Source organism: Physella acuta, unplaced genomic scaffold (genome assembly GCF_028476545.2).
Source record: "Physella acuta isolate Inbredline_101_S28 unplaced genomic scaffold, ASM2847654v3 ptg001808l, whole genome shotgun sequence".
NCBI lineage: Eukaryota > Metazoa > Mollusca > Gastropoda > Physidae > Physella > Physella acuta.
In genome coordinates this window covers 133982-148072 of record NW_026733318.1, presented here as the reverse complement: position 1 = coordinate 148072, position 14091 = coordinate 133982, and the positions used below count along the sequence as shown (strand labels likewise).

Here is a 14091-nt window from a genome sequence, read left to right as displayed (position 1 = left end):
TTATAGCAGAAAAGTTACAAGTTGCAACTGGTCGTGCATTGGAGCTGTTTAATGACACTTACCTAATGTATTTCCACAATATTTTAAAAGGGAGGAAGAAACAAACCTACTTGGCAGGTTTTTGTTTAAACGACCTAGAAGTAAAAGTGAAGAAAACATGGCCAAAGTCCAATGATGAGACTAGCACTGACAAAAATTGTGTAAATGTACAGCAATGAAAAGTAGCATTTATGAAAGCAGCTTTGGGTAACAATTGAGAAAAGATGATGGAAATTGTAAATTGAATATTGCATTGAAATGTGCAATATGTTTAAGTTTTTTTTTCATTTATTTCTCTTGCAATAGCATGGAAAACACTTGAAGTAAGACACTTAGCCTAGGCCAATGTAGTTGGGAACCCATGGTTTGATAAATTAAATGATAAATTATATTCAAATACTATACTAAGGTCCTTATGAGGTTTTGGTATTTTTAAAGGTAATATTAGACACTGAATTTTAGCCATTATTTCCTGTTTTTAAAAGGAAGAATTTTTCATACTGATATTAAATTACATTATACAGACTATACTGATTATACTCAGTGTTGAATGTATATATAAATTTCACAAAGAAATGTGGGTTTTTAAAAAAAAAAAGAAAAACCTTGATTTTGAGACAGTTGAATGTTGAGGCGTGACTTAAATTTTTAGATTTGGGGTCTGGCCTGTGTGGCGACGGAAAGAGGGGGGGGGGGGGTGAACACATTGTCAGAAAAACGTGACGTCATTTAAGACATTTATGGTTTACCCATAATAAAGAATTTTTTTCTCTTAAGATTCTTAAACTCACTCCTAGTTTAATTAATACCTAAACTTGGTCATTGTTTTATTTTCCGTCTGTATCGTGTAGTAATTCTGAGTACATTGCTTCAAAAATGCAATTATTAAGCCTCAACATTCATATTATAATTTCGTGCGGCGTCAATTCGGCCAATGACGAAACGGCCCCGTCAAATCGGCCCCGTCAAAAGGGCCAGCGACATATGGACCCCGTCGTATAGGCTCCCGACAAATAGGCTCCCGTCATTTAGGTTACCGACAAATAGGCTCCCGTTATATAGGCTCCCGACAAAAGGGCTCCAGTCAATAAGGCTCCTGACAAATAGGCTCCCGTCATTTTGGCTCCCGACATATAGTCTCCCGTCATTTAGTTTTTTCCACAAAACGGCCCCCGTCATTACGACTCCCGACAAATAGGCTCCCGCCATTTAGTTTCTCCACAAAACGGCCCCCGTCATTACGACTCCCGACAAATAGGCTAGCGTCATTTTGGCTCCCGACAAAAAGGCTCCTGTCAATTTGGCTCCAGACAAAAGGACCACTGACACAGTGGCGTAGCTACCGTAAAGCTAGCGTAAGCAAGGCATGGGGGCCCAAGGCACATAGGTGCCCTTTTCCCTCATAAAAAATTAAAACTTTTACAATGGAATTTTAATATTTGTTACATATAAATAATTTTAAAAAAGAAAAAGGTTAAAAGTTCCAAAAAGCCCCCCCCCCCCCTCCCCCCACCGTTTCGGCAGTGGGATTCAGTGTTTGTGGGTCAAACAGAGCCCAATCGTTATAATAACACTACAGGCTATATCACTTTGTCGTGCAAGACATTGAGAGAATCAGCCTATAAATAAACTTTTTAGCAGTAGTAGGCAAGCATAATAATATAGTATAAATACAAAATCAGGACATATAAAATACAAAATGTTGCCTTCAGAATATTTATATATTAAAAAATATCCATCGTAAGTAGAAGTTGATCTCTTCGTTTAACTCCTCTGTAGCCTAACGCAGAGGCGTAGCGAAGGCGAGGCGGGGGCTGCGGACCGCAACGGGTGTAACCATTTAGGGTGGGGGTGACACCAAAGGCGAAAAATTGTAAAATTTATAGAATGAAATGCCATTTTCCAGATCCATTAGTTAAAGTTAAATAGTCTTCTAAGTACAAATCGAAAATTATATCAAAGGGGGGGGGGGGGGGGTGACACCATTAAGTGCCGCACCGGGTGACACCCGACCTCGCTACGCCACTGTGCTTGTAGGTTATCAAAACAAAATGCTGTTATCATGTTAACATCATGTATGTCATACATTTACACTTCTGTGCTCGCTTTTAAGCAACAGATCTTTTCTGTTGTAAATTAAACATCAAAACTTTAGAATTGGTGGAATTTAGCTGTTAAGGGCTCGATTTGTTTGTGAATTAATGTTGGTTCATGAAAAAATAATTTCATTCGGGCATTAAAAAGAGGTTATGGTGGTATTGGAGGTAGGACACAATGGTTACTTTTATGCCAATAGTGGTCATATCATTCATTTTTCTGGAGCCAATATGTCGGGAGTCATTTTGTCAAAAGCCAATATGTCGGGAGCCCAATTGCCGGGAGCCAATATGTCGGGAGCCCATTTGTCGGTAGCCAAAATGTCGTGAGCCCATTTGCCGGGAGCCCATTTGTCTTGAGCCCTTATGTCGGGAGCCAATATGTCGGGAGCCGCTTTGTCGGGAGCCAATATGTCCTAAGCCTATTTGTCAGGGGTTAATATGTCGGGAGTCCATTTGTCGGGAGCCTAAATATCGGGAGCCCATTTGTCGGGAGCCTATATGTCGCAAGTCAATATGACGGGAGCCCATTTGACGGGAGCCAATAAGTCGGGGCCCTTTTGACGGGGCTATTTTGACGGGGTCGGTTTGTCGGGAGTCGATTTGACGGGGTCGTATTAACGGGGCCGTTTTGACGGGGCCGATTTGTCCCGGGCCGTTTTGACAGGGCACCTATAATTTATATTCCATGATGTAAGAATATTATTTGGTATGTTGCGACGTTTAGAGAGACCGCTTGGCCTACATCGCATAATAATAATATTTACTTTTTAGAAGGAAATTGCTTTTCTAAGTGTAAAGAGTGAGCTAGAAAAATGGGGAGTATGGCGAACCCTCTGTTGTTATGGTTTGCAGGCTACTCAAACGTTACCTCCATTGTTGTTATAATCCTTTGCTTTTTGGCAATGACCGTTTTTATTTCGCTTTATAGGTATGATAATTCACTAGCACTGAGGTATACCGATGTCTGATAGATCTACTATAATTTATTAATTTATTATTGATAGACTTCCGAAAATATTCCTGACAGTGTGACAGTCCGCCGGGACTCTCACTCCTTCAGCTGAATCAGCTTCACTCTTCCTTCAGAGTATTTCAGACTCTTCTACGTCTATTGTCTATGCTATGAGTATGATGAGTCTATGACTGTCTATGAGTATGATGAGTGTATCCACATAGAAATAAAAAAGACAAAAGCCATATATAGATCATCTATCATTACTATAAATACTATAATTATAATAGATCTAGATTCTAGTAGCATATAGATAGATCTAGATCTAAAGATGTGGGAGATTTTTATACCAGTTTTGCGACATACTAATTAAAGTAATTATTAGTAATTAATCTTCTCCATCAATAAAGGGTTTTAGATTACTGTGGTAGATAACTAAAATAGTAAAATACACTTTAATACACACATGGCATGCTGATGTCAATGTGACAATGCTAAAAGTAAAATTGTACCCTAGTCTCTAGTCCTACCATATTCATATGCCCAGAGGCGTAGCGACCCCTCCCGGCGCCCGGGGCGAACATTCAGTTTGGCGCCCCGCCATATATATATATATATATATATATATATATATATATATATATATATATATATATATATATATGTGTGTGTGTGTATGTGTGCTACAGTCTTGAAAAAAATTAATAATTACGCTGTATGATTGTCGTTCCATAAATCTTAACTCAACGCCAATTAAATTCCCCATAAGATGCATTATCCTTTAAAGATAAAGATTAGTAATGTCAGAAAAAAAATATTGTAATGGTGCTAATTCGTTTAGGACAGTCTTTTTATGTTTTATCTTTGGAACAGTCTCTTTTATGATATAGTATATATTTGGATTTTAAGTTAGTTAGATTAAGGTCATACAATTGACATACAATAGCAAATTATTGTTCACATTGGAATACGATATGGGTATTTCGTTGACTGGTTGATTGTATAATGAAACAAGCTAGAGGAAAAAACATTTCTTTTTTAAGTGTTAAAAGAGTTATCTAGTAACCGATCCAGTACAAATCCTGCGATTTTTGTGGGTGAAAAAGCGCCCCCCCCCCCCTCCTCCCCACCATCTTGGACAAAAATGGTAGAGCGGATTTTAAACGTCACTAATTCTTGTTTTTATGTTACACAATCGTAAATACGCTTTAGTTCCATGGGTTCTTTTCTGAGTGATACGGGTTATTTATTCCTTTTTTTTTTCCGGTTTTAGTATTCGAAAAAGCGCCCCCCCCCCCCTCCATCTAGGAAAGCTGGAAAGCAGTTTTTCCGGTCACTGTTTCTTAAGGATATACCTTTTACAGTTACTCAATCAAGGTAGAAAACAGTTAAATCAGTATGCAAAGGCTCTCAGTCGTTAAATTTCTTTACTTTGACTGTTTATAATTCAAAACTGCAGCTTAAAATGAGCTTGTAAATTTTTTTTTACCCCTTTTGGTGCCCCCTTAGGGTCGGCGCCCGGGGCGGCCGCCCTCCCCTAGCTACGCCTCTGCATATGCCTAATCCTAATTTCTAACCATAAAATATCTATTTGAGATTACAATACTACTAACAACCTAACATAACTATTTTTGGAAGACAACTTTGAATCCCGGACAGATCGTCCCCCCGGCATGGCCTCAACCAACCGGCGGGCTCGTTGCATTAAATTTAAACTCAAAACAATAATATAAACAATCTCCTTTCTGTCGGTCAGGCCACATACCACGCATGCATAGTGTTATGCGTCGTGCCTTAACCAAAATAAACACCCTTCATTACCATTAGATATATTTAATTAGTTGATTAATTAATTAATTTACTAATTTATAAAATTATGTATGATGCTATAGAAGTAGGTAAGTATAATGGCTTTTTCAGTCCTTTTTAGCTCCAAAAACGCAGTGTTTACGGGTCGCGTGACATCATCGTGACATCAGCTGCCAACCAAAACGCGTTGGCGTTTGATTGGTTGGCGGCAAATACTATGAAATACCAAGGGTTTTCTCTAAATATTTACCTATAGATCTAGATTCTAGGTCAAGGCTTTTTGCTAGTTATGTGATTGATGTGAAATGAGCAATACTAGTGTAGGAAAATGTGGATACAGCTTATCAGCAAGTATCAAATAATTTTAAAATGTGAATTTTATGTTTTGATTGCTTCATACTATGCTTGTTCTATATGTATATGTCAATTTGTTTTTAGAATTGATTTGAATGGGCAGTCTGTTACTAAAACTGGTGTGGAACAGACAAACATGGTGAAAGTCTGTAATCCTTTTTTTATTCGTATAGAGGAGAGAAGCAAAAAACTTGCAGGTAAAACAGGTTTTTTTTGCAGTTATGTTTTCTTTAACAATATTACATTTACATTAGGTTTTAAAAAAACCTGGCCCATGTACGCCTACATGTATTCAGGTCATGAATGTTTTTTTTTACATGTTTCTTGTTATTATATAAAAATAACCTCTAATTTTAGTTTTCTATATGTGACCGAGCGTAGTTGCATCTTCTGCTCGACAACGCCAAATGTAACGAGTCTATTTGCCTGTAGTGCCAAATGTTAACGAGTCTAACCACTCATTCTACACAACATCGACCACAGTATAGATACTCGAAGATGCAGGTTCACTATTGATCCTTTTATTACATGAATCAAAGAAATGCTTCACAATAATATAATGAATCAAAAGAAATGCTTCACAATAATAGTCTGAATCAACTGACCCCCAACAGTCCTCACTAGTCTTCACATAACTGAATGCACATGTCTATCGTCCTTATTAACACAATACGGCTAACCCGTTCAATAACCAACTTGATACTGATCCTGTCACTGTCTCTGATACTCCTCTTACTGACTGACTGATCCCCCGATCTCCTACTCCTCACGTCTCTACAGTTCGGCTTCCTTTTTCAACTGTCGCCTTCCTATATATCCCTTCGTATTCGTAATCGTATTCGGTTCTATCACAGTTATGTTCAATCCGAATATCTCGCCTTCCGATTACTACGCAGTTGTCTCATCAGTCCGATTAATAGAACACCTGCACTGTTTCGTCAGCCAAGTCGTGTCAAAGTTGACAGCGGCTTTGTGATCGTTATCAGCCTAACACCTGCACTATTGCGTTGTTATCGTCTCTGGTAACTACACCTAGTTACATCCACCGCCGCCTTTTTTTTGTGTGTTTTCAACCACAAACAACGCTTGGTAGGTGCACTTCTTAAATGTCCATCGCACCATCGTAAAAAAAAATTTATTGTTCCATTCACTGTCAATGTCGTCACATTCGTAAAAGATTGACAGTTATCCCTATTTCACATATCAAATGTGTCTACATCATATTCCTCAGACACAAGGCAGTTCTAGAATTCACATCCACCTTTTTTCGTTTGGTGCCTTCACCAGTTCACTTTTATAACTTTTTGAACAGTCTGTTCTCATACCAGCGCGACCATGAAAGAATTGATGGTTGCTGACAAAAAATTTCGTATTCTTTCTGTTTCTCAAACTTCTCCGCGGACCACTTATCTGATGGTCTACTGTCTCTCTGCTTCTGGGAGGAACGGGATCCTCTTTGTTGCCGTTATCCTCCACTTGTGTATCGCTGTTGTGCTGTTGATGGTGACATGGTTCCGGGATGGGTATGTGAATTTCCGTTATAGTTTCCGGTTCCCTAATTGTCTTAGGTTTCTTTGTGTGTAAATGCTCCTCTTGCCGATGCCAATATTTCTTTAATTGAGCAATATTCGCCCACCGATCCGGTTTGGTGTGATTGATGGGTCTTATCTTAAAGGGGCCACCTGCTACTTTAGGCATCTCCACGACTTGCCATATCTCCTGTCCCCAGAGGTCGTGGATTTTGTTTCTGCCTAACGGGTGGCTACGCAGTAATACCCTGTCGTTCAGTTTGAGTGGCGGGTCCTTTGTCTGTACCGGCGGTTCCCTTCGCCGTGCTTCATGTTCTAGTCTTTCCTGTACTACCCTGTACATTTCTCTAATTCGTCTCATATGTTCATTCACATATTCTAGTGCGGTGTATGAGCCAGTCATACTTTCCTTTTTCCCTAGGAACAAGTCAAGAGGGAGTCGAGCCTCCCGTCCGAACAGTAACATGTGTGGCGAAAAGCCGGTTGTGGCATGGGGGGTGCAGTTGTATAGATATACCAACTCTGGGAGAAAATCAGGCCAACGTTTTTTCTGTTCAGGTTCTAGCGTACGCAGCAAATCATGCATGCTGCGGTTGAACCGCTCGCACTGTCCGTTTCCTTTCGGATTAAATGTGGTTGTTCTAGATTTGTTGATCCCGTAGTGGCTGCACAGTTGGTTAATTACTTCTGACTCGAAGGCCCTTCCTTGGTCAGAGTGTAATTGTCTTGGTATGCCATATTTGATGAACCAATTTTCTATTAAGACCTTTGCCACTGTTTTGGCCGTCTGATCTCGTGTGGGCACCGCAACAGTCCATTTGGTGAATACATCAGTCATTACCAACACATGTTCCGTCCCATCCGATGATTGCTCCAACGACGTAAAGTCCATAGCCACAATCTCTAGTGGTTTTGTCGCCAGTAGGTGTCCTGATGGCTGTCTCATTTTAACAACTGGCATTTTCGCATGCTGACACCTCACACAAGCCTCACAATGGCGTTTGACCTCCATCTCCATATTGGGCCAGTAACACCTCCGTCGTAATATTTTGTGCGTCCTGTCCTGACCCTGGTGTCCTGCCCTGTCATGTGCCAACCTTAGCACTTCTTCTCGTAACTGTCCAGGCACCACCACCTGGTGTATTGTCCCATCTATTTGGTCATGAATTCTCCGCATGAGAACACCATCCTTTATACTGAGACGGTCCCACTGACTCAGTAGTTTCTTTGTTTCCCGACCAAACTGTTCTCTTTCCCTTCTTCTTGGGAATTTTTGTTCCTGGACGTGTTTCAACAGCGGCTGTAAGCCACTATCCGTTCTCTGGGCATCTCTTATCTCTTTGTGATTAAGGCAATTAAAATCACTAATGTCCATATGTCCGGGCTCTGTGGATATGTGCTCCACCCCGGTCTGCCCGTTTCGCATCACTTGCACCCCGTGAGGGATATCTGTTGACGCTCTGACCTCACATATTCCTGTCAGCGTTTCTTCCTCATCGCCCGGTCTCTCGTAAGGATTCCTTGATAAGGCGTCCGCATTGCCATTGGACCGCCCCGGGCGATATTTTATCTCCAGGTCAAAGAGTGCCAATTCTGCTGCCCATCGCTGTTCGATGGATCCCAACTTTGCTGTCTTTAGGTGACTGAGGGGGTTATTGTCAGTGTATACCACACATTTAGCACCTAATAGATAGTCCCTGAATTTTTCAGTCACAGCCCATTTTAATGTCAAAAGTTCTAGTTTCATGGCGCTGTAATTTGTCATGTTCTTCTCTGATTCCTTCAGAGCTCGACTGGCATACGCAATAACCCTGAAACCTTGCTCTTGTTGTTGTGATAGCACAGCTCCCAGACCTTTAGAGCTGGCGTCAATTTCTAGCCGAAATGGTTTGTCAAAGTCCGCGTATCCTAATATCGGCGCCTCTGTCAAAGCCTTTTTCAATAGCTTAAACGAGTTCAGGCATTCATCAGTCCATAATTCACCTATCAGTTGTGTTTTACCTTTCTTTTTCTCCTTACTGTGTTTCTTTGTCATTTTGTTTACCAAGTCATGCAACGGTGCGGCAATTTTTGCAAAACCAGGTACAAATTTTCTATTTTCTTCTTCAGATAACAGACACTCTAAAGATGAACGTTTCTCCTGTGCTTTTACTTTGCATGAACTTTCCCTATCCAGTTTCATGGTTAACCTTGAGATCTCATTATTAAGTCTACCAATTTCTTCCTTATCATCATTTTTCTTAGCCAACAAATTGTTCACTTGAAACTTTTCAACATTCAAGTTCATTTCACAGTTCATTTTTTCAATATCTGATAATTTCTCTTCGAGTCTTGTTTGAGACTCTTTCATTATTTGTTTCCTTTTGTTTCTTACGCCATAACCTCGCCGCTCTGTAGCCTTGACCTGCCTTACAGAGGGCGATCGTTTCACCGGACAGTACCGTGCCATATGTCCGGGTTGTGAGCAGGACAAGCAAATTGGTCGACCTTCAGCCGTCCACCGGAGCGATGGACCGGCAGGTCGCGGCTGTCCAACCTGTCTCTGTTTTGTCCCGTTTTTGCCCTGATTCTCAGCTGTTGACCTGCTTTCTAACCTCTCCAATCGTTGGTCAACCTTATCCAGGTGAGCCAACAGTTGAGCCATCATGGTTTCCATCGTGCCGGTCCCTGTGGGTGGGGATTGTTTCTGTTCCGGCACAGAGACTTTGTCTACCGAACAGTTCGATTGGTCCTCATCCTCGGACCTGCGGATCGCTGAGTTCCTGACCTGAAGGAAGGTCAACTGCGGGTCTTTGTAGACCTCTTCTTTCAACTCTCTCCTTAAGATCGGGGTTGCTAGCCCCTCGATGAAATGGTCCCTCAGTAGGCGCACATCAATGTCAGGTGTTTTGCCCTTTACCGAATCAAAGGCCCTGTTCATTCGGTGTGAATACTCCATCACACTCTCCGCCATTCTCTGCTTTAAGCCTACGAACCCCGATAGCAGTTGCGATCCCGACCGTCTCTCCCCAAAGGTCTCCATAATTAGATCCAGCACCTTATCTGGATCTGATTGGATGGTTTTATCGTGGCATTTGACCTCTGCCCTAACCGTCTCTCCTATACTGCCCATCAGCAGTCTTAATCTTTCCTCTGGTGACATGTATCTCGAGGCCCAGGCCGCTTTGACCTCTTCACTGAACCTGTTGGTTAAAGCTGGATCACCGTCCCCGTAAAATTTGTTAATGTGGGACTCTCTGGGCAGGACCACAATATGGGTCTGCTTCTCGTCCAGAGTAGACATTATAATTTTTATTCCTTGAGTAAAAAAAGAAAAGACCTTTCTTACCGTGTGTGTATGAAAATTTTTCCTCGTTCCTCAATTTTCACTGTTCCTGAATGTCCGAATTCACACACACACGAACCACAGTTATGAACTGAATCTAGGTTGATAATGGGTGCCTAAAGCGGCTGGTCTAATTGAATCATCCTGTCCGCAGCGCCAAATGTGACCCTGCTCGCTGCGCCAAATGTGACCGAGCGTAGTTGCATCTTCTGCTCGACAACGCCAAATGTAATGAGTCTATTTGCCTGTAGTGCCAAATGTTAACGAGTCTAACCACTCATTCTACACAACATCGACCACAGTATAGATACTCGAAGATGCAGGTTCACCATTGATCCTTTTATTACATGAATCAAAGAAATGCTTCACAATAATATAATGAATCAAAAGAAATGCTTCACAATAATAGTCTGAATCAACTGACCCCCAACAGTCCTCACTAGTCTTCACATAACTGAATGCACATGTCTATCGTCCTTATTAACACAATACGGCTAACCCGTTCAATAACCAACTTGATACTGATCCTGTCACTGTCTCTGATACTCCTCTTACTGACTGACTGATCCCCCGATCTCCTACTCCTCACGTCTCTACAGTTCGGCTTCCTTTTTCAACTGTCGCCTTCCTATATATCCCTTCGTATTCGTAATCGTATTCGGTTCTATCACAGTTATGTTCAATCCGAATATCTCGCCTTCCGATTACTACGCAGTTGTCTCATCAGTCCGATTAATAGAACACCTGCACTGTTTCGTCAGCCAAGTCGTGTCAAAGTTGACAGCGGCTTTGTGATCGTTATCAGCCTAACACCTGCACTATTGCGTTGTTATCGTCTCTGGTAACTACACCTAGTTACATATATTTAATTTGTAATTTAAAAAACATGCAGTTCTGAAAATGTTTTTATCTGTTATAGTATAGCACATTTTCTAGCTGTCACAAAGTAATAACATGAGCCTTCTGTACTACTGTCCATAAAACATAGACCATCAATAAAAATAAATTGCTACCCACAAAATTTAAGGAATTTTTTTTTTCAAAAAGCTTTTTTTAGGGTCGGTGTGGTTGAGTCGGTAAAGCTCATGGTTGCTAAACCGAAAAGTCTCGAGTTCGTACCCTCGGGCAGATGAGGCTCGTTAGCTGGGGACAGCAACTCTTCTAGCAGAGACAACTCCAAAATCAAACAACTGCTGCCTTGTAGCTTGTTCTTGGTTGGACAAAGGGAGCAAATCCAAAAAGAAAAGCAGGCTGAAATCGGAGTCAATGGCCTCAATGGTGCATAACCAGTTGACACGTATCCTTAATTGTGTTGGAGGCGTGGTCGAGTCGGCAAAAAGATCATGGTTGATAAATTCGAAAAGAAAAAAAAAGTCGAGTTCAAACCCACTGGCAGATAAATCTCGATCCCTTTCAACACTAATAGTTAAGAATAAAGAAGAAGAAGAAAAGTTTTTTTTATATTGATCTGCTTACAACAAACTGTGTATTAGCTTAATTACTTTTTTTTATTCCAATTCCTGTTTGTACGACAGTGTGTTTATATTTTTTTCTCTTCACAAAAGATGGAATAAAACTGCACCTGTCTAGTTTGTGCCCAGGCAAAGTATTTGTTCTGTGGGGTGCTAAAATTAATCCAGTCCATGATTTTATGCTTAAACCTGGACACCACATCAGACATGAACTGGAATACAAGCAAACTGAAGACTATTCTTCTTTAGATCCACTATTTTGTGATACCCTAGAGTAAGAATAGTTGAATAAGTTATTAAATATTTTTAAAATACTTGGTAATAATGACTAAATTGTAAAAGGGATAGAAATTTTGATCAATGTTGAAGCATCTTATGTTTGGCTACAAACCTACAGGTTGAGTACTGCTGGAGGGCATGAGATAAACCTGCCATGTCCAGCAAGTGTCACCAGCGATGTACTTGGTGATATGCCTAGAAAACGCTACCCAGTCACTGTGTTCACTGTTGCCCCAAAGTGTGAAGATGAAAATGTAGATGATATTGAAGAAGATGACAAAATGAATTCAGTTGTGAGTGGGCTTATTATTTTTAGAAAATTTTGTGGGGGAAATTCTTTTTAAACATTTTATTTTTGGTGTAGTATTGTGTCATTCCTTCATGCTTAATGTGATTGCTTTATCTTTAAACTTTACAGATAGGTCTAATATCAATAATTCACCTTCAAGATGACAAAGTTGTGCAAAAGTCCAATATTATAGGAAATTATGTGAAAACATATGGAGTTCAACTGTACTCATTACAGGTGAGGTTTAACATATGGAGTTGAAGGTAATATCAATCATTTGGGAGCAGAGCTTAATTGCAAGGTAACATAGGGTGTGACAGCACATACTTCATAGGGTGTTACACCACATACTGCATAGATGTCAAACCTAAAAAAAAATTGTATTTTATTTTAGCCTCTTTTTCTGTCAAATGACACAAAAACTGAGCATCCGGTGACTCAAGTCCAAGATGTAGCTGTTGTACCTGATACAACTGTTGTACCTGATGCAACTGGATGTGCAGATGAGGCTGACAGTGTAACAACAGCTGATCTACCTGCCAGTCCAGACTCTACATTGCAGCCATCAGAAAATCCTGGTCACAGTAAAAGAAATCATAGTTGCCTAGCAACAGAAGCAGCCTCTACTGCAGAACTGGAACACACAACAGGGGAACATACTCATCCTGAATGTGTAGTGTGTCAAACTAGGCCAGTCATGTGTGCTCTTTTGCCATGCAGACATGCCTGTGTTTGCTTAGGTTGTTTTAAACTGCTGGACAAGTGCCCCATGTGTAGATCAGTGCTGCAGTCTTACTTCCTGCTTGATGAGTGTGAGGAGGATGAGAGCTCCCTCCATGACTTCCAACACCAGGCTATCAATGCACATTTTGACAGCCTCTGGGAGAGGATTAACCTCAGACTCAATGCATTTTTTGGATTCAGGTAACAAAACAGTGGTATGTTCCAGGCTATCAATGCACATTTTGACAGCCTCTGGGAGAGATGCATTTTTTGTATCCAACAATGGATATGATGGACATTGTTATTTTAACTGGCTACTGGACATAACAAAAAAATGCCGATACTTTCTGTCAGTAAAACTTTGTGATAAACTATTGTGATAATTTTTTTTTAATTTTGCTATTGGATTGTTAGTTTGGAATTTCTTCAAGCAGTTAAATAGTTGATCCTTGCTTTAACTTTTAGTTGGTTGTTAGTTGGTGGTTTTTCAAGCAGTTAAATAGTTAATCCTTGCTTTTTAAGTTAAAACATTTCTTACTTCTAAACAACACAACTTTGTTAACTGTAATTTTTTTTTTAAAGATAACCAGTCCAACATACACAAACTTTCAATCATTAGCAAGCATAATTCTAAATGTTTTTAAATCTACAATTCAAGAATCTTACACCTATCATACAAAAATGGTTAGTAGTGGTCAACTGCTTTGTAGGCCGATATGTAAATATATATGTAGTAGATCTGTATGATTGATGTAGTGTGAAAATCTTGTCTCCTCTCTCTATGCTTGTATTGAAACCATTTTAACCAGACAGGGTGTTCTTATGATTACTATTTGTACTTTTGTGATCACAGATTTATTTGAACAAAACTAGATTTAGTGAGTTGAGCTGTATTTTTAGTTTATCATTTTTTCCTGCCCAAGACAAATAGGGCAGATGAAGGGATAGTGTGGTCAGCACTATGCCCAGCAACCTTGATTTCCCTAACACAAGTTAGGTACCTATCAGAGTTAGGTAGACTCAGAGATGTCCTACAGGCTCTAGCCCAGGATCCAGATTGAAGACTTTCTTAAAATATAAAAAAAAACCTAAAATTTACATTTCATTACCAGATTCTCTTATGGCCATTAAAAAAGCTACATATATATTTTCAAGTGAGAGTAAGTTATTATATTTTAAATGATGCATTTACGTATTTAAAGAAAAGTTTTAACCATGGCA

The 14091-nt window shown here is 40.1% G+C and overlaps 1 protein-coding gene across 1 annotated transcript; it reads left to right on the top strand.

Annotated features, from left to right (window-relative positions):
- Positions 1–2882: 2882 nt before the first annotated feature.
- On the top strand, positions 2883–14089 carry LOC131930589 (cell growth regulator with RING finger domain protein 1). The gene is made up of 6 exons (XM_059287139.1): positions 2883–3066; positions 5338–5450; positions 11673–11853; positions 11977–12151; positions 12277–12384; positions 12542–14089. The coding sequence occupies exons 1-6, from the start codon at positions 2951–2953 to the stop codon at positions 13073–13075; spliced, it is 1227 nt and encodes a 408-aa protein (XP_059143122.1). The 5' UTR covers positions 2883–2950; the 3' UTR covers positions 13076–14089.
- Positions 14090–14091: the final 2 nt, after the last annotated feature.